Raw genomic sequence first — 25151 nt, forward strand, 5'->3', positions numbered from 1 at the left:
ATTGAAAAATGTTGTGCATACTGCAGTTCTGCAGATATAGAGGTCTACCAAAACCCCTTTTCTTGGGTAAATCTGTTCATGATCTTAATCTGCAGATACAGCATTCAGTTATAACGGCTCTGTAAATTTCATCTGTTGTAAAATAATTTGCTATCTCTCTGTCTTAATGATCTTTCATGTTTTTTTTTCTCATAGCTTTGATTCCATTACTGGTGAGACTAGAGGAAGAGTCATTCATACACAAAGCTTTGGAGGACAATGCAGAAAGGTCTTTAGCGGCGATGGAAGACAATACTACAGGCTGAGTGAAAGCGTTCTTGCTTACACTTTCCAGGTATGTTTCCATTAAACACAGTTTAATATTTAGAGTCATGATTAAAAGTGGGAGAATGACACAAAGATTGTAGAGTGTCTTGGCAGGGCGGTTTCCTTAAATGCAGCTGAGCGACACCTCTCCCCTCTCTGCTGTTGCTTATTATTTTGAAATATGAGCTGGTGTATATCTTGCTAAAACAAAGGGAAAACAAATATAATTCCTTGGATGTGATTTCTAATTCATTCACAGTTAGACTGAATGTAAAGCCATTGCCTTAGCATAGCTAGGGGCCTAATTCACCCTACAAAATCTTATGCACACAGGCTTTGGGGTGATTTGTGGAGATCTTCCAGAGATATGCTTTGTCTGAAGTCGCTGTCTCAGAGATTTGATTTGTCTCATATTTATCAAAAGCATGCCGAGCAATCCTTAATATACTTTACTTCATAATGTAAATATTTAATATACAAATATATATATATAAAATATATATACTATGCTTTTTCAATAGTGTTCAGTACTTTTTATGAAATCTGAAATTAATTGAGCCTGAAGAACATATCAGATTTTTTACACCAAGAAGGACTTGCTCTGTTCTATAAGTTATAACTTTTAACATCCTTCATGAAGGTCTTTATACAGAATTCTATCTTTCATCTTCTAGGTTAAAATTCAGAATGATTTCAGTTATGAGTTTTTCAACAGCAGCTGGTCTTATATGAAACACACAGAGAGGTATGAGATATCAAAGGGTGGACACAGGTATTCACAGAATAAAATTCAGCAACACAGTCAAAAGGTATGCATAGGTTGTCACTGTGGCTTAGTATTTTCATAAATATTTTCATATTTTTTTTCAGGTGCTTTTATAGTAAGATGCAAATATTTGTTTTATGCAGATATTTTTGGCACAAAGTACATGACAGAAAAAATCCCATAAAACCCTTACAATGAGGTCGCTGGTTTGGTTTTCAATTAGGAAGTGTTGGCTGCTATTTTCACTTTCTCTGTTTTACCTCTTTATTAGTAATTTATTTATTCACTAGCCATTTTCCTAACTATTTGAGGAAGAAAAACATTGGCTTCTTCCCATAATTGATTAATATTCCCCATTTTCTTCTAATGATTTACTGAACTTTTTTTCCCTATATCTGTCAGTGGCTTGGAGCGAAAAAATTGAAATAATTCTGTAATTAAAGCTAATTTATTTTATAGTACATTTTCCACTAGTAGAACTCAATTAAGAGAGAGATCTAGTGTCTTGAACAGCCTTATGTGCTTATGCCTTTGACTTATTTAAAAAGAAACATTAGATAAATAGTTTGAGAGTGACTCTCGATTGTGAAGTATAACCTCTATCGTATAGCAAATAAAATCATGTAAGAAATTTATACATTTTATTGCCTCCAAGCTGACACAGGACAAGCTCATTTTACCGCATTAACAATGAAACTTAGCATAACAAAGCTCAAAAGCAACTTTGAGAGGCTGAGGTGACCATTATTGTATAGGCATATAGGATTTTGTAATTCAGCAGCATCCTCAAAATGGCTAGAGCCCCTCTATTGCCTCTGATTTGCTTTCAGACAATGCTTGTTAACTTGCTACTGCCAGGCTTCTAGTGTTGGAAACAACCATTGGCTTTGAAGAGTGATATTTTCCTTTCTTACTTGCCCTTATGCTAGCTTTCAGGTACGCAGGAGGAAAAGAATGATGATACAGCAATTATAAATGAAAGTCCAAAAGATACTTCTTAACTTCAGGATAATCTTTTTGCATTCACCGAGTTGCTTAGACGTATCTAATGGCTCTGTAAAGCTGTTGGTTAGTAGCCAATATAACATGCATGTCACCTGGCTGGTAGGAACCACCATGATAGTGACATGGAGCATGACTGACGTCTTTTCCTTACACCAGAGTAAGCAGCTGATGGTTGTTGAGAACAGTGTGGAAGTTGCTCAGTTTATTAACAACCGCCCAGACTTTCTCACTCTTGCGGAGCCATTCTGGAAGGAACTGGCCAACCTTCCAGTCGTCTATGAGTACAACACCTACCGAAGACTTATTGAACGATTTGGGACTCACTTCTTACACTCTGGATCTCTAGGAGGACATTACAAAGTTGTTTTTTATATGGATACTGACAAAATCAAAGCAGAAGGTAGAGTACTACTATTTGTTACAAGAAACAAAGTGAATAAACAAGAACAAAAATGTCTTCGCATGTTCTCCTAGCTAATATCTAAATCAAATAGGAGACTTCTATTATTTGCCACATTCTCTTCACAGGGAAAATAAAGAAGATTGGAAAAAGTGCTCAAACCACAACATTTAGTTCTAGATCCACATCTGTGACCTGCAGTGCTCTGGGTAGCAAAGATTTGGTAGTTAGTTCAGGACCTCATCAGGCTAAACTTGAATTCTATTGCCAATCTAAATCTCAAATAATGTTAAGGCTTAAAAGTTACTTGGAGATGAAGGTTGGGTAAAGCTGTGTAGAGCAGAATAAATTACAAATAGAGCAAACACCAGAGTGACGTTTATAATGGGACTCAGTGGGGAGCAGTGCTGTAGGGTTAGGGCCTGCTGAGAAAAGAGATGAAAGAAACTGTAAATCTCTCCCAGATACACTTCCCATCTCTTAGCCTCCATCCTTTGGCTTTAGCAACATGTGGACCTTCCCACAGGACACACTAGTTAGTTGCCTTCTAATGTAGGTATGGTAACTTCATGGTTTTTAGGCCAGGTTGGATGAGGCTTTGAGCAACTTGATCTCATGGAAGGTGTCCCTGCTCATGGCAGGGGGGTTGGAACCAGATGATCTTCAAGGTCCTTTCCAATCCAAACCATTCTATGATTCTTTTCTTTCTAAAGCACATCTCAAGTCAATGGGAAACTTGGAAATTAATCCAACATGCTTTCTGTGTACGGTATTGTTAACGGATCTATTGTCTGCAGGTATGAGCATAACAGACATGTACAAGTGCACCACATCAGGCTGGAACATATTCATTGCGAAAAAGAAGAAAGTAAAGTGCTCCAAACTGGATGAACTGCTACAGACTTCCTCAGGTAAATGTTCAACAGTGACTCATACAGTTGTCATGTCTTCAGCTTTCATCTCCTCCTAAATAGCTGTTCAAAATGAGGGGCAGGTGTCAACAGCTTTGTTGAACTCTGTCTTAATATGCTGAACCCAGACACCAAGTGCCTAGTTTAAAAGGGTCTCCAACACCCATAAATCATTGTTAATGCTTTCCCAGTAACTAGTACTTTTCTGGACAACCTAAGTCAGGGCTGCCAAGATATCTGCAAAACCAGATCTTATATATTATCCATGTAGGAGCTCTTGATCCAGGCACAGGTAGTTAATCTGCACTGGTAAATCCTTTCACTGCTTGTTAGTATAGTTTTTGTATGTATTGTTTCTATTTCCATTTGTCAATACAGCAATGCTGGTATTTTCTGTATTTTCCACCCTGAATCTACAGGAAGCAGTGGTAATAAGATTAAAGGAGACTCCTACATAGAAGGAGGAAGCTCAAATGCTGTTGCTGGCCTTAATTACCTCGAGCTGAATAATCCTGCTGTGAACAGTCTGAGATACTCCTCTTGGGCCAGATCAGTGACAGACTACCCCCAAGTAATTAAGCAAAAGGTAAGTTTTTTTTCCTGGAGCAGAGATAAGTAGATGGGATAACTTCAAGGAGAAATTAGGAAGCTATAGCTGGTGATTAATCAGGCTGTAGTCTGCAATCATTTTGTTTGCAGATCACTTTATAAAAAAGAAAAGAAATATCACGAGAAGAAAATTCTATGAAGGTAGCAGGATCAGCTGTATCATGAATCTAGGTCCTTCCGCAGGCCCATTCCTACAATCTTACAAGCCTTCAGTGCCACTAGTGGAGTTCTACTTAAGAGGAGAGGGTTCTAGCATTCGAAAAAGCCTGTATTTCAGATAAGTCCTTTCCTGAGATGCATATTGGCAGGTCTGTGTGACTTCCACTCAGTTTGCCAACTTCTGTGTATCCCTTTATCCCCTTCTTCTTCTCTTGGCATCCATAAGTTTAGCATAACTAGAGATTTTGAAATCCAGATACTTCTAAACTGGACATGACCATATTCACTGCTACTTTGTCTAAGTCCCTTTTGGGAAATGCCACATACTGAAGAATGGTATAAATCCAAAAGATTTATGTTAGGAAGTATTCAATTAAATGTAAAAACACAGAATGCCATAAAACAGGCAAAAGAAATGCAAAATGTTTTTGCTTATTATCATAGAATCATAGAATGGTTTGGGTTGGAAGGGACCTCAAAGATCATCTAGTTCCAACCCCCTGCCCTCCAGTACACCAGGTTGCTCAAAGCCTCATCCAACCTGGCCTTGAACACTTCCAGGGATGAGGCATCCACAACTTCTCTGGGCAACCTGTTCCAGTGCCTCACCACCCTCAGAGTGAAGAATTTTTTCCTTCTCTCTAATATAAATCTACCCTCTTTCAGTTTAAATCCATTGTCCCTTGTCCTATCACCATATACCCTTGTAAAAAGTCGCTCTCCAGCTTTCCTGTAGGCCCGCTTGAAGTACTGGAAGGCTGCAGTAAGATCACCCCGGAGCCTTCTCTTCTCCAGGCTGAACAGTCCTAACTCTCTCAGCCTGTCTTCATAGCAGAGGTGTTCCAGCCCTCAGATCATCTTTGTGGCCCTTCTCTGGACCCACTCCAGCAGCTCCATGTCCTTGCTGCTGTCAGTCTCATTGTCTTTGCTGCTCTCAATCCATTCTCCGCCCAGCCTGTAGTTGTGCTTGGGATTGCCCCAACCCACGTGCAGGACCTTGCACTTGGCCTTGTTGAACTTCATGAGGTTCTCACAGGCCCATCTCTCCAGCATGTCAAGGTCCCTCTGGATGGCATCCCTTCCCCCCAGTGTGTCCACAACACCACACAGCTTGGTGTCGTCACTATAATTACCTTCAATCAGTGCTCAATGAGATACCATAACAGGTTGTTTAAATCTCCAGCTTTTTAGGCTGAGAATAGCTGGGTGAGAATTCAGGTTAATGTACAGTGGTGGTCTGTGTTACGTTTTTATCTGAACCATAATCTCATATCTCAAATATGTTTAAACACAACTAATCTACCACTAGATTTAAGAGATCCTGTTAAGCAGACCTGACTTTGCAGAAAAAGGTTAATATTGAATACTAACATAAGATTTTAACTAGTTAGCTAACAAATTAGAGCCTCTGTCAACTCACTTATGCGGGAGCATACATCACAAATTATTTTACACAACAAAAATGTGCTCATAAGCTCTTATATCACAACTATAACTATGTAAAATAAATATTTCTCTACTGTGTGTAGCTAACACCGTTGTATGAGCTGGTAAAGGAGGTGCCCTGCTCCTCAGTCAAAAAGCATTACTTAAAACAAGCCATTGAAGAATATATGGCTGAAAATGATCCCTGCAAATGTCAGCCTTGCCAGAATGGTGGTGAGGCGGCTGTGGAAGGAACTCAGTGCGTGTGTTACTGCAAGCCTGACACCTTTGGAGCAGCCTGTGAGCTGGGAACTCTCGTGCAAGATCAGCCAGGTCAGCACTCTTTAAACTTGTGAGAGTTTGGAAATGACAAAGTGTGCTCTTCTGCTTCCAGAGTCTGTTTGTCCCACTGCTTAATTTGAATGAGTGGCTGATGTGCAGTGGCTGCTTGGGTCAGATATCGCTGCAGACATACTACATAGGAAGAGCCCAAGTCTTTGCTTAACATGTCCAAACAGTACTTAAAGAAAAACTGTTTATACTGTTAAATGCAGCGCAAAATACTAATTACTAAAACTGTAACCTTCTGTAAAAAATAAATATGCTAAGCAAATATGAGCATCAATAACTTAATTTTTGCTCTTTAATTTTTAAATTAGTTATAACTGATATCAGAGTCTAAGAGAATATAAAAATAGCTACTTTACAGATCTCATGGAATCATACTTATGTAAAAGATGAGTTTGGGTAAGATTAGATCATCACAATCTGAAATTCTTTGCAAGGTCACAGTTTGGATCATGACTAGATTTGAATGGCATGTGCATTTTTTTTTCTTAAAGGACAACAAACCTGTGAAGTTGCTTAATGTAAAATATTCTGAAATTTTGCATAGGTGTTTTTGATGGACGCTGGAGCTGCTGGTCTTCCTGGAGTCCTTGTTCAGAGGGAAGGAAATCAAGGAGTCGAACCTGTAACAACCCCTCCCCGAGTGGTGGAGGGAAGGCCTGCGTAGGGGAGCAGCGTGAGAGCAGACCATGCGAAGATGAAGAGTTGCAGCATATTCGGTAAGCAGAAAAAGAACATTTGGAGTATAACTATGGGAAGATTTAAACATTTATTTCACAAGAGTGCATAAGCTATTGAATTCAGGGAGAAGATCACTTACTGAGCTTTCATATTTAAGCTGAAGCAAAATGCAATACAGATGCTGTGAATCTGATCCAATGAAAGACTTGAAATCAAGGTAAAAGCCAGCAAACTTGACACCATTCTATTCATATAGCCTGGCAGTGCCTGGTTTAATAATTGTGATGTAAATGGCTTGTGTAATAGTCTTGAAAATGGGCTTCACTGAGAAGTGTAGAATTTTGAAAGAAAGGGAGACTAAATTCAAACTAAATTGTGCTTTTGTTTGCTTCATAGCTTAATTGAACCACACTGTTTTGATTTATCCATGACTCCTACAGAATTCTGTTCAACTCCTCCTTTCTTGGAAAATGGATTTGTTCAAGTAAGTTATTTCTGGTACTGTGTTATCTGTCCTATCCCTACCTGCAGTGTCTCTATTGCAGTTAATACAGATATTCACTTGCAAATTTGTATTTATCTTGGTAAGCTTAGTATCAGAATTATTGTGTAGCAGCTGTCTCAGCATTTCTGCCTAGCTGAAGTTTAGAAGACATTAGCCAAGACATGTTACTAAAATAAAATAAAACAAAAAAAGCCTCAATCCCCAAACCAGAACAAAATCTTCTCGTTCTGGACTATGGTGCCTACAGAAAAAAAAGTAAACTACTTGTCCTTTACCGTATACACAGATTAAAAATTTTCTGTGCCACATGAATTGCATACTAAGGAACAGAAACCTAAAGAAAAAAAACAACACAGAAAGTGAACTGTCCAAGGTTATCCAGCAAGTCTACAGCAAAATTATAAACAGATTTTAGGAATATTCAGTCTACACATTGTAACTTACCATTGTATTTCATTGTTCCCTGGTGGAACAATGATCTGGCAAAGTATCTGGCTGACTGTATCTCTGGTCTATTTAACAAGGGAGACTAAATTCCTCCCTTGGAGGAAGGGATTATGCCTTCTCTATGTCATGAGTCTGTCTAGAGTCTTTTTGCTCAATAAATAGAAAAAAACATCAGTTCAAAATCTATTAGTTGTCTCTGCACAACTGCAACCTGAGGCAAGATCCAAAATTTTGTGCTTCCTTGTTTGCCAGTGATTTTTTTTTTTTTTTTTTTTGGTAGTTAATAGTTCATAGAATCATAGAATCATAGAATGGCACAGGCTGGAAGGGACCTTAGAGATCATCTAATCCAACCTCCCTGTCATGGGCAGGGACGCCTCTCAACTAGATCAGGCTACTCAAGGCTCCGTCCAACCTGGCCTTGAACACCTCCAGGGAGGGGGGGCATCCACAACTTCTCTGGGCAATTTATTCCAAAGTCTTACCACCCTTGTACTGAAGAATTTCTTCCTAAGATCTAATCTAAATCTGTTCTCCTTCAACTTAAACCCATTTCCCCTTGTCCTATCAGTGGACACTCTTGTAAACACTCCCTCCCCAGCCTTCCTGTAGGTTCCCTTCAGGTATTGGAAGGCAGTTATTACGTTCCCCCGAAGTCTTCTCTTTTCAAGGCTGAACAATCCCAGCTCCTGCAACCTGTCCTTGTAGCAGAGGTGCTCCAGCCCCTGGACATCTTTGTGGCCCTCCTCTGAACATGCTCCAACAGATCTATGTCTCTCTTATGGTGGGGACACCAGAACTGGATGCAGTATTCGAGGTGGGGTCTCACAAGAGCAGAGCAAAGGGGGAGAATCACCTCTCTTGACCTGCTGACCACGCTTCTCTTGATACATCTCAGGATGCGGTTGACCTTCTGGGCCGCATGAGTGCACTGCTGGCTCATGTTGAGCTTCTCATCTATAAACACCCCCAAATCCTTCTCTTCAGGGCTACTCTCAACCCACTCTGTGCCCAGTCTGTATTTGTGCCTAGAATTGGCCCAACCCAGGTGAAGGACCTTGCATTTTGACTTGTTGAAGCTCATGCAGTTTACACTGGCCCATTTCTCAAGCCTATCAAGGTCCCTCTGGATGGCATCTCTTCCCCCAAGTGAGTCCACAGCACCACACGACTTGGTGTCATCAGCAAACTTAGTGAGGGTGCACTCAATGCCGTTATCCATGTCACTGACAAAGATGTTGAACAGCACTGGACCCAGAACAAACCCCTGAGGGACACCGCTTGACACTGGTCTCCATGTAGACATCGCACCATTGACCACAACTCTTTGAGTGCAACCATCCAGCCAGTTCTTTATCCACCGACTCGTCCATCTGTCAAATCCATGTCTCACCATTTTAGAGACAAGGATGTCATGTGGGACAGTGTCAAACGCCTTGCACAAGTCCAAGAAAACGACATCCATTGCTTTACCCACATCAACCAGCGCTGTAGCTTTGTCGTAGAAGGCCATTAAATTAGTCAGGCACGGCTTGCCCCTAGTGAAGCCATGTTGGCAGTCACCAACCACTTGGTTATTTTTTATGTGCCTTAGTACAGCTACCAGGAGAATCTGTTCCATAATTTTACCTGGCACAGAGGTAAGGCTGACTGGTCTGTGGTTTCCCGGATTGTCCTTGGTCCCTTTTTTAAAGATGGGGGTTATGCTGGCCCTTTTCCAATCTGTAGGAACCTCACCAGACTGCCAGGACCTCTCAAATATGATGGCTAGTGGCCTAGCAACTTCAGCCACCAGTTCCTTCAGGACCCGTGGATGTATCTCATCAGGTCCCATGGACTTATGCACCTTCAGCTTCTCTAGGTGTTCCCAGACCTGATCTACTCCTACCCTGGCTGGTTCTTCACTCTCCCAGACCCAGCCAACATCCTCTGTGATTTGGCTGGTGTGGTTCGAGTGGTTGCCAGTGAAGACTGAGGCAAAAAAGTTGTTGAAAATTTCAGCCTTCTCCATGTCCTCAGCAACCAGGTCACCCGTATCTTTCCGGAGGGGCCCCACGTTGTCTCTCGTTTTTCTTTTTTCTCTCACATATCTATAAAATACTTTTCTGTTATTTCTAATATCGCTGGCCAGATTTGACTCTTTTAGGCCTTAGCTTTTCTAACCTGGTCTCTGAGTACACGAGCAACTTCCTTGTACTCATCCCAGGTTACCAGTCCCTGCTTCCATGCTTTGTGTATTCCCCTTTTGTATTTGATTTTAGCCAGGAGTTCTTTGTTTATCCCTATAGGTCTCCTGGTGGTTTTGCCTGATTTCTTTTTTTTAGGGATGCAATGCCTTTGAACTTGGAGGAGATGATCTTTGAAAGTCAACCAGCAATCTTGGGCTCCCTGTCCCTCCAGGGCTTATCCCATGGCACACTACCAAGGAGGTTCCTGAAGCAGCGAAAGTCAGCTCTTCTGAAATCGAGGGTTTCAAGCTTGCTGAACTTCCCCCTCTTAGCTGCCCTTAGAATCTCAAACTCCACCATCTCATGGGCACTGCAGCCAAGGCTACCCACGAGTTCAACGTTACCTACCAGCCCTTCCCTATTGATGAGAACGAGGTCTAACATGGCACCTCTCCTCATTGGTTCCTCTATCACTTGGATAAGGAAGTTATCGTTAATGCATTCCAGGAATCCCCTGGATTGCTTGTTCCCTGCCGTGTTGTTTTTCCAAGTGATGTCAGGGTGGTTACAGTCCCCCATGAGGACCAGGGCTTGTGAACGAGCAGCAACTCCTATCTGCCTATGCAGGGCCTCATTCACTTGGTCCTCCTGATTGGGTGGTCTGTAGCACACCCCCACTGTAAAGACTCCTACCCTTCCTTTCACCCTGGCCCACAGGCACTTGGTTCTTACGTCATCACTTGCCAGGTGGAGCTCCATGCATTCTAGCTGTTCGTTGACATAGAGGGCAACACCCCCTCCTCGTCTCCCCTGCCTTTCCTTCCTGAACAGTTGTTTCCTATATTGATATTTTTGGTTCACACAGAATCACAGAATGTTAGAGATTGGAAGGGATCTCAAAGGATCATCTAGTCCAATCCCCCTGCTGGAGCAGGACCACCTAGATCAGATCACACAAGAACGCGTCCAGGCCAGTTTTGAACATCTCCAGAGAAGGAGACTCCACAACATCTCTGGGCAGCCTGTTCCAGTGTTCTGTTACCCTTACTGGGAAGAAGGGTACTCATGTTTAAGCGGAACCTCCTATGTTCCATCTTATATTCATTTCCCCTTGTCCTATCATTGGATGCCAGTGAGAAGAGCCTGGTTCCATCCTCATGGCGGTCACCCTACACATATTTATAAACATTAATGAGGTCCCCCCTCAGTCTCCTCTTCTCCAAGCTAAAGAGACCCAGCTCCCTCAGCCTTTCCTCATAAGGGAGATGCTCCACACCCTTAATCATCTTTGCGGCCCTGTGCTGGACTTTCTCAAGCAGTTCCTTGTCCTTCTTGAACTGAGTGGCCCAGAACTGGACATAATATTCCAGATGCGGCCTCACCAGGGCAGAGTAGAGGGGAAGGAGAACCTACTCACCGCACCTCTTCTGATACACCCCAGGATGCCATTGGCCTTCTTGGCCACAAGAGCACATTGCTGCTCATGGTCATCCTGCTGTCCACCAGGACCCCCAGGTCCCTTTCCCCTCTGCTGTTCCCCAGCAGTTTAGTCCCCAACTTGTACTGGTACATGGGGTTGTTCTTACCCAGATGCCAGACTCTACACTTGCCCTTGTTGTATTTCATTAAATTTCTCCTTGCCCAACTGTCCAGCCTGTCCAGGTCTCTCTGAATGGCAGCACAGCCTTCAGGTGTGTCAGCCACTCCTCCCAGTTTAGTGTCATCAGCAAACTTGCTGACCATGCACTCTTTTCCCTCATCCAAGTCATTGATGAATATATTGAACAATACTGGTCCCAGTACCGACCCTTGAGGGACTCCACTGGATACAGGCCTCCAACCGGACTCTGTCCCATTGACCACTACTCTCTGGCTTCTATCCTTCAGCCAGTTCACAATCCACCTCACTACCTGGCCATCCAGATCACACTTCCTCAGTTTAGCTGTGAGGATGCTGTGGGAGACTGTGTCAAATGTTTTACTGAAGTCAAGATAGACCACATCCACTGCTCTCCCATCATCCACCCACTGGGTGATGTCCTCATAAAAGGCTATCAGGTTTGTCAAGCACGACTTCCCCTTAGTGAAGCCATGTTGATGGCCCCTAATGACCCTCTTATCCTTGATATGCCTAGAGACAGTACCAAGGACAAGTTGTTCCTTTATCTTTCCTGGGATGGAGATGAGGCTGACTGGTCTGTATTTACCTGGGTCTTCTTTCTTACCCTATTTGAAGACAGAAGTGACATAATAGTTCAAAAACTATAAAGAAAACCTTGAAATTTGTGGAGTATTCTCAATTTCTCATAAGATCTCTCCTTAGAACAGCATGGGATATAAAATGAGAAAAGACCTGTGTCCTCAAACCCAGCTCTTCTGAGTGACCATATCATGTTAACTTTTAGCAAGCTGATAACATGCCATCCTAAGAATTAGCAAAGCCATATACTCTCCACTGATCCCCCAAAAGGCTGTTCAAGAGCTTATGTTTCCCCTCTAATGGTTGATAACTGCCATATGTGCTGGCAGGAGAACACTGTTCCATCATTGATGTACCACTGCCAGACCCCAGTCACAGGGTACCTTCAACTCTAATCCTCCATTTGCTAAGTTAAGATAGATTGAATATACCATGTTCTACCAATGTATTTGCATCGTCGTTTCCAATTTCATCACATTTACTGACTACTCTAGCCTGAATTGTCCCCAGTATTCCAGAAACTCTCATCAGTGACATCAGTACTTCTCACTGTCCTCAGCTACTGCATCCCAGAATTGAAGGGAGTTCAACACTGCTGGTGGTTCTTAGATTGTAAATCCAAAGTTTCAGCTATCTCTTTTCTTTCAGAATGCTGAAAATTCATACCCTGTTGGGAAAAGCATCGTTTACGCTTGCAGACATGGATATTCTCTTGTTGGTGACCCTGTTGCTAAGTGTGGCAGTAATTTACAGTGGCAAGTTGGAGAGAGATATTGCCAGGGTATGTCTAACTGATTCTTGTTTTGAAATACAACTCCGTTCCTGAATTCTTGTGAAACATCTCTGAACATGTGCTTTTCAACAACAATGTGGCAAAAAGTACACACCTGCATTTCCCAGTACCCTAGACATAATCAGGTCTAAATTGACTGCTATTTTCAATCCAGATAACTGTAATACTGAAATAGAAACCTGCCCATAAAGTCTGGTTTTATGGAAGGCTGGAAGTGAGGGAGACTAAATTCCAGTCCAAGAATTACTTCCTGTGGAAACAAACTTTGTTGCTTGATTCAATCCTGTGGCTATGTCCAAGAACCGTGGGCATGAGTCTGTGTCTAAGGCAAACTGAGGAAAAGGTCCAGTGGACAGAACTGGGCAACCACAAAGTTCTCAAATAACTGCCTTGGCATAAGAACATGACTCCAGGGATCACTTTACATCTTGGATGATCTCTGTACTTCGCTCTTTTCCTCTAACCCAATCAGTAACCATTAGGATTTCTTTTTTCTCCTGCACATTTTATTTGTGAGCCAACTTTGAGTATGATCAGTTAGACTCGTGAATTTTCAGACCCGGAATTCAACACCATCCTTTCCTCCTTCCAGCCAGGACTGATAGCCCACAAATGCTAGTACACACTATTAAAATGTCATCTCTTTGTGAATCAGTACATGATCTCCCAGAGTCCCGTCGTGTATGTATGACATCTCACTACTAGGATGTTACTCTCAGTAAGTATGAACCCTCAACAGAAGCATGGGTCCTAAGAACAGAGGAGCCCTCTTCAAGCTAAGGCTGGACTTGCAGACAGCAGAAGATATTGTTACTGCGTCCTTGGTATTGCGCATGTTTGGCTGGTGTGATGTGTTAATATCCTGTGCTAACATGATGGCAGTGTTTCTACAGGAAAATCAGCTAATCTTTCCATGCGTTTTGTTAAGGAATTTAAGAGAAGCTAAAATACGAGACTGCTTTCTGCATTCTACTGATTCACTGTGTCTATCTCAAACTCCTCAATCCTTAGAAACCGCTTGTCTCCTGCCCGTCCTGGAGGGAGGTTTGCAAGGAGAGCCATGGAAGCCTGTGTATGAGATCGGTGAGAGAATAACTCTGTCCTGTCCACATGGCATGCACTTAGAAGGGGCACACTCCATTTTGTGTGAGCCCAGTCTCAAGTGGTCTCCTGACATGACGACTATCCACTGCAAGAGACCAGGTAAGCCATGGCAATCCTCCAAATGCGGTGCAGTATTTTCTTTCCTGGACAGACTCGGGCTGATGTAGATAAACAGCGACAGAGATACAGCTGATACAGTGATACAGAAGCCATCCTTGTATCACTAGCAAAAGTGCAGGAAGCATCAGTGTCTGTTCTCTGTGGGCTGTTCAAACAAGATGTCTTAAGACATTTCCTCTGAGATTTCCTTAAGGCTTTTTGCTTCCCACTCCCCTATTGCTCTCAAGTATTGTCACTAACAATATTTTAAGAGGCTGCCTGGGATGTCTGCTGCCTATTCCGTCACCCAAGTATACTTCACTTTCCACCCAAGTTGTGTAACATCACCACCGTGTGAGCTGCACGTTAGAGACACGGCTTTTCTATCTGGAAGCTGTTCAGTGCACCACAGCCTCTCAAGGCAGAGAAGGACAGGGCTGGATGACTCCTTTTGCTCATCCGACAGTTGCACAGCTGATATGGAGTAAATTTCCAGGAACCGGAAGCAAGGGGGAAATGCTGCTTTGAGTTTATGGTAACAGCTGTTTAAGCTCTGGGTTGATACCAGCAGGCACTGACAGAGAAGGAAACGGGCTATAGCGTACAGCAGTTTTAAGTTGTCTTTTCCAGCTGTGGAAGGCAGACAAGGCCTTCCCTTGTGCACTCCTATGATGACGGTCAGTCACAAACAGACATGCAAGCACCTTGCTGCTTCAGGCCAGTCACATCCTCACCCAAGATCCCAGATGTTCTCGTATCCCTGGGGACACTCTTGCCTGAGGACAACAGTCACTGCTGTAGAACATGAGGCACATCTACATTTCGTATCTGTCCTCTCCTTGTCAGCCACGTGTTGCCTGAGGTTGCCTGACCTGAGAGAAGAGGCAGGTGACAGTCAGGCTTAGACCTCAAAAGGCAATGGTCCTCTGAGATTCCCAGATTCCCAGTGTGAGTTGTCTGCCGCTGTGTCTTATCCACATGCCCAGGAAGCGTAAGGATTTCAGAAGGAATAGCATGGCTGTACATAAACAGCTCACTGCAGCCAAAGTACTGATGCGGAAGTACTGTTGCCAATTACTCCTGAGGCTTAGCCTCAGTGACTGATCTTCATAATTTTCTGTTACATCATGTATTCAAATTCCAGTAATAATTAGAATCAGTTTCAAATGTTTCCGTCTTTAGAAACAGCTTGTGCCTGGCTCTATGGGAGCATTACATTAGTACAAAAGTTAAAAAACAAAAAAAGGAAAACAATTAGATTAGAATAACAATTAGAACAACAGTTCAAAAAAAAGAAGGAATATGAGATAAGAAGGGTAAAAAATAACAAGATATGTATATACAGACAGAGTGGCACACATATGCTTAGATGAGAATAACAGCAACGGTGTCAGTAACAGTCAACTCTGTGACCAGCAGCCCCAGGAGTGGAGACAATGCAGTGATTTTTGGTGGAAATTTCCCCTCTGCAGGAAGACTGTTATGCCTGCTGTCTCTATTGCAACGCATGGCAACTCTTTTTTTTTTTTTCCCCCCTTCTCTGGCAATTTCTGCCTGTCTATTTTGCTCGGCAAGTCAATGCATAAGGGAGATTTTTTAATGTTTTTTTTTTTTAAAGGCAACAATGTTCAAGAGTATTAAAGTTTCTTGTTGAAGTAGGGAATGAAAGACATCTAATCTAAAACATAAATCAGGATAAAGCTTTCTCAGAAAGCATGTCTGCATGGATTTAGCAAAGTCTTGCCACTATTTGATACAGAAATCTCCAGAGGAATGTTTAGCAAAGGCCTATTTCATTTTGAAGCTTGGAATACAACTCAGCGCTCAAGGAACAGTACATGTGCTGTCATGAAAAATCCCCAAGAATCACTGTTGCTTTTATATTTGAAGTCAGTGCAGGTTGAGGAGTAAGGATGGAACTTGCAGTTTTCTTTATCATTAGTGCATAAAGATATTCAGGTTCACATTTCTACATAGGACTTTGGAGCCTTAAGTTTTCTAGTGACAATAGTGAAGCCAGTAACTTCGAAACCTAATGATAAAGCTGTTGCCAGCTATGATTCAGCCCTGGCTTTGAACATTTGCAGGGATGGGGCAACCACAACTTCACTGGGCAATCTGTTCCAGTGCCTCACCACCCTCTGAGTGAAGAAGTTCTTCCTTACCTCTAATTGAAATCTCCTCTCTTGCAGTTTAAATCCATTGCCCCTTGTCCTATTACTACATGCCCTTGCAAAATGTCCCTCTCCAGCTTTCTCGTAGGCTCCTTTTAGGTACTGGAAGGCTGCTAGAAGCTCTCCCTGGAGCCTTCTCTTTTCCAGGCTGAATGACCCTGACTCTCTTTTCTCCAGGCTGAATGACTCTGACTGCCTCAGCCTGTCTTCATAGGAGAAGTGCTCCAGCCCTCGGATCATCTTTGTGGCCATCCTTTGGACTTGCTCCAGCAGCTCCATGTCCTTCTTGTATTAGGGCCCTCAGAGCTGAATGCAGTACTCCAGGTGGGATCTCATGAGAACACAACAGAGGGGCAGAATCACCTCCCTCAACCTGCTGGCCACACTTCTTTTGGATGCAGCCCAGGATACAGTTGGCTTTCTGGGCTGCAAGCGCACATTGCTGGCTCAGATTGAACTTCTCATCAACAAAAATGCTCAAATCCTTCTCCTCAGGGCTGCTCTCAATCCATTCTCTGCCCAGGCTGTACTTGTGCTTAGGATTGCCTCGACCCACATGCAGGACCTTGCACTTGGACTTGTTGAACTTCATGTCAATGGTTATATAATTCAGTGCCTTTTAAGCTCAACTAATAGGATAATTTCAGATCAGACCTTTAAGAGCCCTTGTTTTTCTGACCCTTAATAGCACTGTCTGTATTTTTCTGCTTCAGTGCCCAGCGTGAAACCAGAAGTAACAGAGCCTAAATGTCAGCCATGGGAGAAAGTGCATCAGTCGCAATGCGTGTGCAAAATGCCCTATGAGTGTGGGTAAGTTCATGCTGAATTTGGCAATGACTTTCTCTCTTTATTCAAGGCCAATTAAATTTCTTAAGACTTCAGTCCATGACAGATGAGAAAGCTTTACTCATATGATAAGGAGGCATTGTACTTTGCTTTACAGCTCAATCGAGGTCCTGTTCATCACTTACCTGCCTTGTCAGAGCTGTCAGTGGGTTTTAGCAGTGGTGGAATTTGGTTGGATGACAGAATATGAAGGGATAATTTCAGCTCCACTTGATCTGTGAAATAGACGGAAAAAGATAATATTTAGAAGATTTAGAAGATTGAGGAAAAGTTAGAACACAGACCCTTGGGACATAAACCATCAAAGCATTAAGCTAGTGAAATAAAGCAGATTTCTTTTCCCTGCTGAGAGACTGGAGAGTTATGAAAGGCACAATAATCTAATCTCCCATTTACACAGCAGTTTGCACAGACCAGTCATGTCACCTTTCCTGACCCTATAACTTGCAGACCAGAGTTTATTTTTTCCTGTTCGATCTAAGCCTATAAACTGCATTAAGCAATGCAAGAGAAATGTAAGGAAATTAGTAACTCTCTCAGTTCTTTGCTAAACATGATGGTAACCGAACCAAAACAAAGGAGTAACAAGAAGACAGCTGAGACCACCTGATGCTAACGGCCATATGAGCCAAAATGCTCAGCAGCCCAGCATCTGAGCTAGTTTTCGTAGACTGGATGAAGTCACCTATAAAGTCACCACAATGGGTGTTAGCTTTGGTTATGAAATCTGGCCAAGTTTATGTCACACCAGGAGCTGAACAGTTCGGAAATTCTAGGGTAAGAGATCACATTTGCCTTTTCCTCATGTAGCAGACGGAAAAATATTTTAAGTTGTCGTAAGTTATTTCCAGGTAGCAGAACTTCTCAGTGAAGTAAGTGTACTTTCCATCCGCTGCATAGTCCAAGAGTGCCCTGCACAGTGACTCTGGTTCTAAGCCAAAGTTAGCACACTTTGAACATCTCAAAATTAAAATTGGTGAGCTCATTTCAGGTTTTGTAGACTCACTGGGCACCTCCCTAGGATCTGAGGCCATCATCTTGCATGTGAAGATAAGTGCCAGGTTTGTAAAAACTATGCTAAGACTCCACTCCTATCCTTAAACACTCAAATATTTTAAATAATCTGTTCCTACACTTTTTTCCTCAATACTCATTAAAGTAAGGCAACCATCCCTTCTCCGTTTCATGGGTGTATTGAGGTTAGTTACACAGAAGATGGGGGGAGTCCAGAATGCTAGGGAAGGTCTTGGGCAGAGTCACAATAACCTTGGAAGTTAAATAAATTACATTAAGTTATGCATTCAGGCTTCAGTTATAATTAATCTACTACTTGCTTTTGTTTTTTAAGGTCATGTTCAAAATGGCAGGAAGATAGATAACAGTCATTTCTGTTACCCAATGCCATTTTTTCACTCTCTCTTGAAATAACACATCTAATAATAGAAGGATAAATCATCAGCTGTCAGAGCAGACTAATCTGCCAGCCTGTTAAGGCTGTAGGAGTAAGGCCTGGAAGCAGATCTTGATCCTTCCTCAGAGATCAGAAGTAACTCGACTTGCTTTGGCAGTGACTTGCAGCAGCAGCCTCAGCCTGGAAGAGAGCTGGGAACAACAGTTCCAGGAACACCATGGTTTCAGACTCATCCTACATCCTTGCAGTTTCCAAGAGACTAGCAACAGAGACTTCCAGGGACAGCACAAGAACCCCACAACAGGCTGGTGAGGGGTAATTTGTCCCCCACGATGTGGTGCCTTAGACTACATCTATCCTCATCAGTTAGAGCAAGGGAACGATCCTGGGCACCAGAGCTACTGAGTTGCTAAAGCAGCTCCTGTAGAGCTTTGGCAAGAATCAACACCTGGACAATTCCCAGGCACAACGCAGGAGTTACTAGGGTCAGGGACAATTCCAGTCTGATGGATTCCCTGTCTTTTGGGGGCAGAGAGAACTGCATAGACACCAGCTATTCTGTGTGAATTGGCCCTAGTGCAACGGAGGAGTCAGAGCACAATTAGTGTATTAATACAGATGAAACCTCAGCCTCCAGTAGCTAAAGACTATCTCCACAGTGAAACATGAGATTTAACAGTTATAAGTACTATACCCCCTTTTCCCTCCACAATTATTTGCCTGGCATCTTCATCTCTCCTAAGAGTTCTTGGCTTGTGTTATACTAAAACTTATGGTCTTGAAGATAATTTTAAGAAATTAAAATCATTTCCAGCATGTTGAATTTTTCACTTTTTAATTTCACTGGATGTTGAATGCCTTTCATTGTAGGTGAAAGGGAGAGAAGCTGACTTACAACTGCAACTGCTACTTAATTTCTCACAGTATGTGCTTTAGTGAAAGCTTGTTCTTACCCAAGCCTTCTTTTTCGGGTAAAAGGTACTGAATTTCTTACATTTGGTTTACACGAGGACTCTTCTTTGCCTCTAATAATTTTTACTGCACTGCCATGATGCTTCTAGCTCTGTAATAACCTTTCTCAGCAATGACTGCAAATTATTAATTTCTCTTACGAGTACAGATTCTCCATCCTTTTTTACATGCACCTGAACATCTTGCTTTCCACTGACTTTCTCCCAGCAATAAGAAATATGTGGAGCACTCTCAAGACAGTTTGAGGAATTATACAGTAGCTAAAGATTGGCAACATGGACCACGAACTGCCTGGGCTTAATCTTTGGCATCTGGTTAAATCAGCCTCCCTTCCTCTTTTGAGTGTTGCGAAAGTGGTTTGAAGCAGATAAATTATAGTGCACTTGTGTCGGGCCTTAATCAAGCTGCCCCGTATACAAGTTTTTGGCCTCAAGACTCGGATATTGAAATTTATCACTCAGGCAAATAAAGAAGGCCTCTGAAAAATTTAAACATAACAAACAACTTAATTCCAGTTGAAATGCTTTCCCTGGATCACACTTTGTTCTTCCAAATTTGATATTTAAAGATGAAGTTTTTCTTATACCTCTATCTATAGCTTCCACAGTATAAACCACTAACTCAGAGGCTGCATGATCAGATGAGCAAACAATACATCGCAGACAAACGCACCAGCTTCCTTTATCAGCTGCTTGGTGCTGCGTACCCAGCGGGCTGTTGTCTTGTTGTGCCTCAGAATAAGAGAGTTAACCTCATTCTTTACGTTAATAAAAGAGCATTAAGGAAAATTCAAGTAACAAACTTTGCTAGGGATTTAGTGGCTGATATTTTGACTGAGCACAGTGGTTAAGGGATCCACTGCAGTTGAGGACGCTAAATTAAGTAGGAGATATAATACAGTTAATAATGTTTGAAGACATATTTGGTTGCAGATAGATGCAGCAAAGTTTGCAGGCTCAGCTGATGAACTCTGTGCCAAATTTTAAATATCTTGAAGGTGCACTGTGTTACAGGTAGTTCAAACTTTCTGTAAAGCCAGCTCTTTTAAGAGGCTTCAAAACCATCTCTCAAAGAACCATTCCTAAATCTTAGAGCAGGCAATTTTCCTCAGTGCCTTGTTTATAAATCTACCAAACCCCACTTCCTAATCCCCAGGGGAAAGAAAGAAAAATTACCTTAACTTTCTTACTGCACCTTCTCTCTTCCAAATTCCTCTTCCCTATTCTGACAAGCAACTCTCGCAGGGACTGTGTCCCTCCTCTTCAGGCAGCCTCATGAAGATCATCAAAATCATAGAATGATAGAATGGTTTGGGTTGGAAAGGACTTCAAAGATCGTCTAGTTCCAACCGCCCTGCCGTGGGCAGGAACACCTTCCACTACACCAGGCTGCTCAAAACCTCATCCAACCTGGCCTCGAACACTTCCAGGGATGGAGCATCCACAACTTCTGTGGGCAACCTGTTCCAGTATTTCACCATCCTCATTGTAAAAAATTTCTTCCTTATCTCTAGTCTAAATCTCCCCTCTTTCAGTTTAAATCCATTGCCCCTTGTCCTATCATTACACACCCTTGTAAAAAGTCCCTCTCCAGCTTTCCTGTAGGCCCCCTGTAGGGACTGGAAGACTGCTGTAAGATCTCCCCAGAGCCTTATCTAGTCTGAACAACCCATTTGGGCCATTTGTTTGTTCCTTGGCATCTTCTCCCCACCAAATAACTGTTTAGCTGACGCTGACCCTCAAAACTGACCCATTAGACACTAAAAGTTTCTGTGGGAGTGTTTGTGAGCTCCAAAGGAGGAGTTGTGCTGGAAATAAGCCTTTGGCACCATATTTCAAAGCACCCCGTCCCCTGGGAGCATGTCTCTGCCCTCTCATACCCTGCACAGCACCTTACCTGTGGCTGTAAATTGCATCCCAGAGAGCATGAACATGCCTTACTCCAGAGAGATATGTATTGTATTTATTCCACACAGATGCCACTGACTGCATTGAGAACAAGTGGAGAAGTTTAGGGGGTGAGATTAAAATCCAGAAATAATGGAAGGGCTTTTTCCTCCCCTCCTGCACTTATAGCATGAAACACAAATGATAAACTTCCAAGAACTGTCCCCAAAACAAAAGCTCTTTAAGGTTGTTCAAGAATTGTTATTACCAGTTTTATAAGCTAATTTTTGTTTTTTTTTAAAAAAACAGTGCCCAAATTTTGAGAAATAAACAAGCAAATTCCCTGGAAAAATAAAGCAGGTTTTTAATAAAATTTCTGTGGAAATGTGTGCACGTTTCCAGAAATGTCTTTGGTCTCTGATGATGGATCATAACATTTTATACAGTAAAAACAGGCTTTTAAAGAACAGCAGCGAAAAAGTATTTAAGTATATTCTAATGTCTTATAATTAAGAAATACTTATAAAATATTTTAATATATGGGTATATATCAGTACATGTATATGAAATGTTTTCTGCATATGTACTTAGGTGCATGCATGTGTAACATATTAGAGAATAACTGAGGTTTGAACTCTTTGTGAGTAAAGTCTCGCTCTCACTGCTACTGAGCTCAATGGTAAATACCCAGTAATATCCCTGTTCTTCAGAGGGGATCTTGGCTCTGCTGAGGTGCAGCAATCTACAGAAAAGTAAGGAGTCTGAATTAGTCACATGTCTATGTCTTGAGTTCCCTTGCTGCACTCTCCGGTTGTACTTTAATAAATGGCAAAATTGGAACTGAACTCTGAATTTTCCTCTCCTTCAGCTCTTTTTAAGAGGTATCAACATAAACCACATTTAAATAACAAGATCCCTGCTTTTGTTTTCAGTCCTTCCCTGGACATCTGTGCTACAGATCAAAGAACCAAGAGAAACACACCTTTAACTGTTTGCAAGATGCATGCCTTGGAGTGCATGGGAAGAAAATATTCTCTTATTAATGCAGAAAACTGCAGAATACCTCAGGCAGCTGAAATATCATGTGAATCATGCCGTTCATGGGAAAAATGTGATGGTAAGAGATCCTTCACAATTGTAAACAAAACTGTTTACATGACCAAAATGAAATCTTTATCCCCAGTTACACGTTAGCTGCAGGTCTGTCCTGGTACAGCATCTCCAGACTCTTGCAGAAGCACCAGGCACTGCTAAGCTGTTCAAACCATCAGTCCAGTGTTTGGTGTTCAAATATGACAGGAAGCTCCAACCATGGAAAAGAAAACCAAGCAGGATATCGTAACAAAATGCACTAACTACAGGAAAAGCTTATTCCCAGTCCCTAGAAAGTGGGTTACCGTGTTGGGCCTCTAGAATTTTTCAGTTAAACCCTTGCCCTAATTTTTTTCACTGTATCCACCTGTTAAATTCCTTAACATAGTAAGTGTGGTAGTCCTTACTGCCCACAGGAATAGCTAATCCTATCCTGAAATTTGCCAAGCAATCTCCCCAGCAGTATCTTGTGGCAAGAAGTTGTATGTCTTACACTATACCATCTAGGAAAGCCACTTACTTTTGGTTTTATTTTACTACCCATCCCCAGTTTCTTATATTATCATTGAAGGTCTCTTCCCTCAGAGGAAATAGTCCCAGTCTTTTGCAATCTGTCTGCAGTGGAAGTTTTCAAATTCTCTAATCTGAGTTCCCTGAGTGTCCCAGACTACATTGCATTTAATGGAGGGTTGCCAGAAATGGGAAGATAAATAAGTAAATTAGGTTTTTAGAAGTGTCCCAGATAGAGGCACAATTATTGTCACATTTTGAAAATGAAAAAGATTACTTGATAAGAGTTCATCTGTTTCATCTAACTCACTTGAACAGACAAAAACAATAACAAAAAAATATAATCAAAACGGGCTGGAGCTTCAGCAGAGACAAATACAGCCAAAAAAACCCCAGCCATACAATACCAAAACAAAGACACTTATGAAAAATGAATCTAATGGGACCTTCTTTTTATCTGAGTATTTAGCTGTTGTCACTGTTACAACTACACACATTAATTTGTAGGAAGAGATCCTTAGATCTTAGTGAAACAGCCTGTATGTTAATAAAGATACCAGTTTTAAGCGTCTGCATGATTAGTTTGCTGCTGTCCAAGGACAGCTCTCTCATCTTACATGTTATCTGGACTCTGAAGCAGTAGATACATGAACTGATTCAAGCAGTAACACCAGAGAAGTCTTTGAGAGCAGTATTTCAGGCACCTTGAGCAAGCTTTTCCCACAAGCACAATCAGCCCTTCTGAGCAGAGGAAGCCCCAGCAGTGCACCTCTTGTTTCCGCTTTTAGTTTTTCCACTGAGCCTGAGTATCAGCTAATGTTACTTCTCGTTAGAAAAAGAATCGTAGAATCATAGAATGGGTTGGAAGAGACCTGTAAAGGTCATCTAGTCCAACCCCCCTGCAGAGAGCAGGGACATCTTCAACTAAATCAGGTTGCTCAGAGCCCTGTCCAACTTGACCTTGAATGTTTCCAGGAATGGGGCATTTACCACTCCTCTGGGCAACCCGTTCCAGTGTTTCACCACCCTCATTGTAAAAAATTTATTTCTTGTATCTAGTCTGAATGTATCCTCTTTTAGTTTAAAACTGTTATCTCTTGTCCTATCGCTACAGGCCCTACTGAAAAGTCTGTCCCCATCTTTTTTATAAGCCCTCTTTAAGTACTGAAAGGCCACAACAAGATCTTCCTTGAGCCTTCTGTTCTCCAGGTTGAACAACCCCAACTCTCTCAGCCTGTCCTCACAGGAGAGGTGTTCCATCCTTCATATCATTTTTGTGGCTCTCCAGTGGCCCACTCCAACAGGTCCATGTCTTTCTCGTACTAAGCACCCTCTAGAAAACTGCTGTCAGTCCTGCAGTTTTGCTGGAAACATTTTAGTCTGTTTTTTATTGGGTTGGATGCCATCATCCTGGGTGTTTTTCCTCTGTGCTTTTGCCTAGCACAATCCAACAGCTGTGTTTGTGATGAAGACAAGCCATGCGAAGGGGAAGGTGTCCAGATCTGTGCTGAAGTGAGCGGCTCTGCTGCACGTCAGACCATGACCGAGTGTGAGGCCGGGCAGCTCAAGTGCCAGGGGAAGACTGTCAACCTTGTCAGCATAAGGCCCTGTGACGTACAGAGCAAATAAGATGTATTATGGTTCATTTTGCTTGTTGCCATGGGATATGTCAAAATGTGTCAACTCTTGGGCAGGACATACTTCAAACATTGCTCTACCAAATGTAAGCTCTGCTGTGAAGCCCACCGCAGCTGATGAGCCCATGTGCATTGGTTCTGGTCAGCTCTGAACCAAGACCCAAGGCTCTTCGTTAGGCAGAGCTGCACTTGCCGCTGCTGCTCATGGCAGGGCTCTGGCCGTAGCACTGGCAAGTTTAGTTCACATTTTCATCAGAGTTAAAGCGTATTGCTGGAGTGCAATTGCCAAAGTAGCCTTTATAGTGATGGGTTATAGCATCTGACATTGTAAATACATTTTCCTTAAAGCCACACAAACATATGCATGCACTGACTAGACTTAGATTTAAAAAAAAAAAAAAAAGGCTTTACAGAGTAAGAGGTATGATTCTTCTCTTTTAATAAAGTAGCTTCTTCCTACTGTGCCTTATTCGCTTGAGCAAACAGTATGCACAGCATTGAACCTGTCATTGAACTTGGAGCTCTTAAAGGTCAAAACAATGTGCATTAATAGTAAAGCCAGCTTGAAGTAATGAGAAGACTTCTATGCTTGCAGCTTCTCGTACATAGGACCACTTAATGAAAAATTGCCACTTTACAGTCTCATAGCTATCATCGTGAGCTACATCTGTAAGCGTAGATAACTCAGTTACATTTA

The 25151-nt window shown here is 42.2% G+C and overlaps 1 protein-coding gene across 1 annotated transcript in view; it reads left to right on the plus strand.

Moving 5' to 3' along the window:
* C7 (complement C7) overlaps positions 1–24446 on the plus strand; it is a 223029-nt gene extending 198583 nt beyond the window's left edge. Inside the window, exons 2-14 of the mRNA XM_086629258.1 lie at positions 196–334; positions 981–1115; positions 2234–2477; positions 3275–3388; positions 3808–3974; positions 5686–5914; positions 6477–6648; positions 7007–7094; positions 12579–12711; positions 13735–13926; positions 16814–16910; positions 22148–22332; positions 24259–24446. Coding sequence (XP_086485384.1) covers positions 196–334; positions 981–1115; positions 2234–2477; positions 3275–3388; positions 3808–3974; positions 5686–5914; positions 6477–6648; positions 7007–7094; positions 12579–12711; positions 13735–13926; positions 16814–16910; positions 22148–22332; positions 24259–24446 — 2083 coding nt within the window. The remainder of the gene's footprint in view (positions 1–195; positions 335–980; positions 1116–2233; positions 2478–3274; positions 3389–3807; positions 3975–5685; positions 5915–6476; positions 6649–7006; positions 7095–12578; positions 12712–13734; positions 13927–16813; positions 16911–22147; positions 22333–24258) is intronic.
* Positions 24447–25151: the final 705 nt, after the last annotated feature.

The sequence above is a fragment of the Tauraco erythrolophus genome, chromosome Z, assembly GCF_009769465.1.
Source record: "Tauraco erythrolophus isolate bTauEry1 chromosome Z, bTauEry1.pri, whole genome shotgun sequence".
In the NCBI taxonomy this organism is placed as follows: domain Eukaryota; kingdom Metazoa; phylum Chordata; class Aves; order Musophagiformes; family Musophagidae; genus Tauraco; species Tauraco erythrolophus.